Consider the following 4,335-nt stretch of genomic DNA (forward strand, 5'->3'; position numbering starts at 1 on the left):
CAGTGCTGCACGGGACCTGGCTGCAGCCTGACATCAGGGGCATTTGAAATGAAAACAAAAGCTGTGCTGCCCCTTGGTGACTCCGATTTCAAGAGGAAGTCGAAAAGAAAGCAAAAAGGAAATACCCGGAAACAGGAGAGATGGTGGCAGGGGAAGGGCAGAGGATGTCCATGGCTGGTACTGGTGGTGGTGCTGCTGCTGCTCACCCACCACCTCCCGCATGACACAGGCAGCGTGTCTTAACTGCGAGCAGTGCAACGTCAGACGTAACAGCCGGAAACAGCAATACATCAACCGCCCTTCTGATGGCAGTGATTCATGTTTTAACCTGACAAAATGTACTCCCCGAGCTGGGTTTCCACCAGCACTTTAATGGGACTATCCCACCATGAAAGTTCTTGGAAACCAAGTGACTTGAGGAAAAAACTCTCTGATGACCTGGCAGTAGTGAAATGTAGCCCATGGTAAGTCGTTCCCATCTCATACTTGTTTCCATTGTGACAGAAACTATTCTCCCCATCCCCCTGTTTTGACTGCTTCTGTTCTGTCCCAGAGGTGCTCCTGTCCTTCCCTGGTGTGTGGTACCTGAGCTGCTGCCCTCTGGGGTACACTGCATCACTTGGCTTTGTCCTCCTTTTTTCCCAGTTGTGATGTGGAAAAAAAAGAGACATTGCTCTTTGCTGTGGGGGAAAAGTCCATATGTGGAAACAGAAAACGCAGCTTGACCTTAGGAGAGGATGTACAGATGAATAGACAAAATACCTTTGGATGAACCACATCCTTTCTGTATTTACAAATTAAATAGAATAAATAATGTCTGTACGCAATAGTGGCAGAACACGGACCATAGTGTAGGCAGGGCTGCCCTGGGTCATGCTGGGCTCATAAGGCAGTTGCTGAACACATCCTGCACCCTGCTGGAGGTAGCCAGCACCCAGGTCTCTGTCATAGGGGCTGGATGCTAAAGGGTCTCTGTAGGGTCAGGAAAATCCCTCGCTCCCCCTAAGTGAGGCCAGTGAGGGTGGGAGCTCTGTGCTGCCCACAGCAGGATGCCTGACGTCAGGCTGATGCTGGTGTCTGTTGGAGGAACCTGGTGAAAGGGGGAAGTGGGAAGGGAAAACACAGGGTCTCAAGGGTACCCTGAAGCTACATGCCCTGTGCTGGGCAGATGCAGCAGGGTTGCACCTTGGGAACATCCTGGTGTGTATCCTTGGGCTTGGTGGCTGCAGAAGGCAGGTATGAGCCCCTACAGCACCGCGCGTCCCTGTGTTTCCTTAGCTTTGTACCAGAGACTGGCCAGAGGGAAGGTGCTGGGGGCTGGCCATGCACAGCAATGCCAGGGCCGAGGCAGCCCCAGAAGTCGCTAGACTGGTGCTTCTCCCGGGGGTCTTCACCAGGGCACCGCTCAGTTTGATGCACTGACTTTCAGGGGTTTGCGGTAGCTTATCAGAGTAGCTGCTCCTGTGGGCAGTGGCTAGAAGAGGTAGTTGGGTCAGCACGTGGGGATGCTCACAGGCGGCTGTCCTTGCTGTCCCCATTGAGCAGGCTCACGGGGTTGAGTTGCAGCATGAGCCACTTGTTGGTGCTGAGGCTGGAGATGAGGGGCAGCGTCCCCATGAGGTCAGTGTTGAAGATGCTCAGGTCGAAGGGAGCTTTCAGGAGCTCAGGGTGGGCTCTGGAGACTGAGGGAGCACCTGGACCCCTATAGCTCAGCAGACTGGGGGCTTGGGGCCCCACCTGGCTGGAAATGCTCCACACAGTGGGATCCTGAGGGTCTCCTCTTGGAGCAAGGTCCTGTGTGTAGCTGTGGGGATGCTCAGGAGAGGATTGCTTCAAATACCCTTTGACCACAGCCAGCTCAGAGCACTCTACGTCCAGCGCAATGTCAGTGCTGCCCAGGCCCTGCAGGGATGCTGCACAGACCGAGAAGGGCATCCCCTTGGCTGGGTCCTGCCTTGGCTCCACCGTGCCCTTGGACTGCTGCAGGTACCCACGGAATTCCATGTCTTGCTGGCTGGTGTCAGGGGAGATGCTGAGCTCCCCGCTGCAGGGCTGCCTGTCCTCCATGGGGTTGGTGTTCCCAGAGGAGCATGTGGGGCGAGGGCAGGCGCTCTCCAAGCCCACGCCACTGTCATCACCAGTGGGCAGTTGCCTCTTGTATCCCTGGGGCTCGGCGCCCGAGGAGCAGCTCAGTTCCGAGGAGGATGTGCGCAGGCAAATGCCACTGTCGGTGCTGGTGCCGCTGCTGTCTCCACTCCCCAGGGCCCCCGGCCCCAGCAGGCACACCTTGTCCTCAGGCCATGCTGGGAGCTTCCAGCCCTTCTCCGGGGGCAGCTGGACTGTGCTGGTGCTGCTGGTGACGACACTGACCTGATGGGGCTCCTTCTGGCACAGGAATAGCTGCTGGATGGGGTCTGCACTGGAGCTGCTCGAGGGCGAGGACTCCTCCACCCAGAGCGAGCTCTGCTTTATGAAAGACTTCTGAGAGGGAAAGAAAAGAGGGGTGTGAGCTGCACTTCATCCCTGCTTGTCGTCTGCCTCTCCCAACAGCTACCCAAGCCTGCACCCTTGCACCAGTGGCAAAAGGTGCCGTGTGCCCGGCTGCCTTACCAGGACGGATGGTGGCCTCATAGGTCTCCTTATGTAGGTGCACACCAGCAGAGCTGCCAGGAGCCCCAGGAGCAAGAGGGTGATGAAGGAGGAGCTGATGGCGCTCAGGACAAGCTCTGCACTCCCTGCAAGAGAGAACATGGCAGAGTCTTTGGTGCACGTAGCACAAGGGCCAGGAGGCTGAGGAGGTTCCATTGTCCCACAGGAGAGACCCCCCCCTTCCCTGGGACCCCAGCACTTACTGTCTCTCTGGCCGGTGGTGACGCACTGCTCGTCGGTGCGTGTGGTGCCGGTGCGCTCCACACTGACGCAGTACTCTGTGTCCCAGAAGAGGTTGCTGATGTTGAACTCTGGGGCGGTCTCCATCACTTCATACTGCAACGACCAGAGTGTGGGCTGGTACCTGAGAGCTCCCAGCTCCTGCAGGAGTACTGGCCCCATGTGTTCCTCCCTTCTCCTCCACTCTTCCCTTGGGGTGTTCCCAGCTAGACCCAAAATCCCAGCGAGAACTGGGGAACCTACTGCATTAAGTCGTACAGAGAGATCTCTGCAATGTTGTGGCAAAGCTCAAGACTAAGTTTTACAGAAGTCTGTACTTCAAAATGTGTTTGTAACTTGAGCAGCACTGCATGTGGCAGATGGGGACAGCACGAGACCAGCAGCTCATCTCACCGTCTGATTGTCCTGCACCCTCCTGACGTACACCTGGTATCGCCTCGCATGCTTCTGGATGTCGTCGTACTTCACGGTGAGGTTCCCCGTCCGGAGGAGCAGCTGCAGCTGCACGTGGATGGTGTTGCCCATCACAGAGAGGCTCTGGCCTGACAGGCGCAGGCTGGCTGGAAACAAGTGCGTTGGAAGAGCACATCAAAGCTTTGTCCTGTTTGCAGCTCTGAAAGCCTTTGCAGCGGTGGACTGAGCCATGACTCTTTCGCACAGCCAGTGCTACCTGACCATGCTTTGATCCCATCCCACAGCCTGGCTGCCTTCCAGGTAGGTGTGAAAAGAGAGAAATCCCTGCTCCCATCTGTCCCGAGGTCTTCCTAAGCAGCTTGGCACCCGGATCTCTGCCATACTCTCAGCCCCTGACCATAGAGTGGAGGCAGACACTCAACCTACCTTCTTGTGGGGAGAAAGAGTTGGTCCTTTGCCATGGTGATGTGTGGTTTCCAGACACAGCCCTGACTCGTGCATAGTAGCGCAGGGCAGGGTTCAGGGTGTAGTACGTGAGGTCGCAGAAGTGCCCTGAGATCCTCATGCAGTTTGGGATAGCTGTCCAGGATTGATTCGTGCCATAGCTGCAGGGAGAAGTGCCTGGGTGAGAGCAGTGTGGGCAGGACTATGCTGTCACCTCTGTTGGTGTCAGGTCCCAGGCAGGGGCTCAGTCCCCTTGCACCCCATCCCTGTACTCACACTTTGTGCTCCACTTCATAGAGGATGTTGCTGGGGCGGTTGTGGCCCGGCTCCCACTGCAGCAGATGATGTGCTATCTCCGCAGCAAAGCGCACCCGTGTTGGCCTCGCCAGCCTCTCACCTGCCGGACCAGAGGTGAGTGTTTAGGTGATGCTGCGTGGTTCCCATGCCACTGATGCCCAGAGGAGCTGGGCAGAGCTTCTTGGGATTGCCTGGAGCTTGACCCCTGTGTTCAGCAGTGACCAGACACCCACACCAGGAGCACAAGGGTTTCCTGTCCCACTCCCAAGTTTCAGTGTTTGCTCAGCCTCC

At 56.9% G+C, this 4,335-nt stretch overlaps 1 protein-coding gene across 1 annotated transcript in view; it reads right to left on the bottom strand.

The window, feature by feature from the left end:
- Positions 1-1,509: 1,509 nt before the first annotated feature.
- IL10RA (interleukin 10 receptor, alpha) overlaps positions 1,510-4,335 on the bottom strand; it is a 3,584-nt gene continuing 758 nt past the window's right edge. Inside the window, exons 2-7 of the mRNA XM_010009549.1 lie at positions 4,024-4,144; positions 3,730-3,908; positions 3,283-3,449; positions 2,853-2,985; positions 2,611-2,735; positions 1,510-2,481 (exon numbers count right to left, since the gene is read on the bottom strand). Of these exons, the coding sequence (XP_010007851.1) occupies positions 1,510-2,481; positions 2,611-2,735; positions 2,853-2,985; positions 3,283-3,449; positions 3,730-3,908; positions 4,024-4,144 (1,697 nt within the window). The remainder of the gene's footprint in view (positions 2,482-2,610; positions 2,736-2,852; positions 2,986-3,282; positions 3,450-3,729; positions 3,909-4,023; positions 4,145-4,335) is intronic.

The sequence above is a fragment of the Nestor notabilis genome, unplaced genomic scaffold (assembly GCF_000696875.1).
Source record: "Nestor notabilis isolate BGI_N333 unplaced genomic scaffold, ASM69687v1 scaffold19252, whole genome shotgun sequence".
NCBI classification, from domain to species: Eukaryota; Metazoa; Chordata; class Aves; order Psittaciformes; family Psittacidae; genus Nestor; species Nestor notabilis.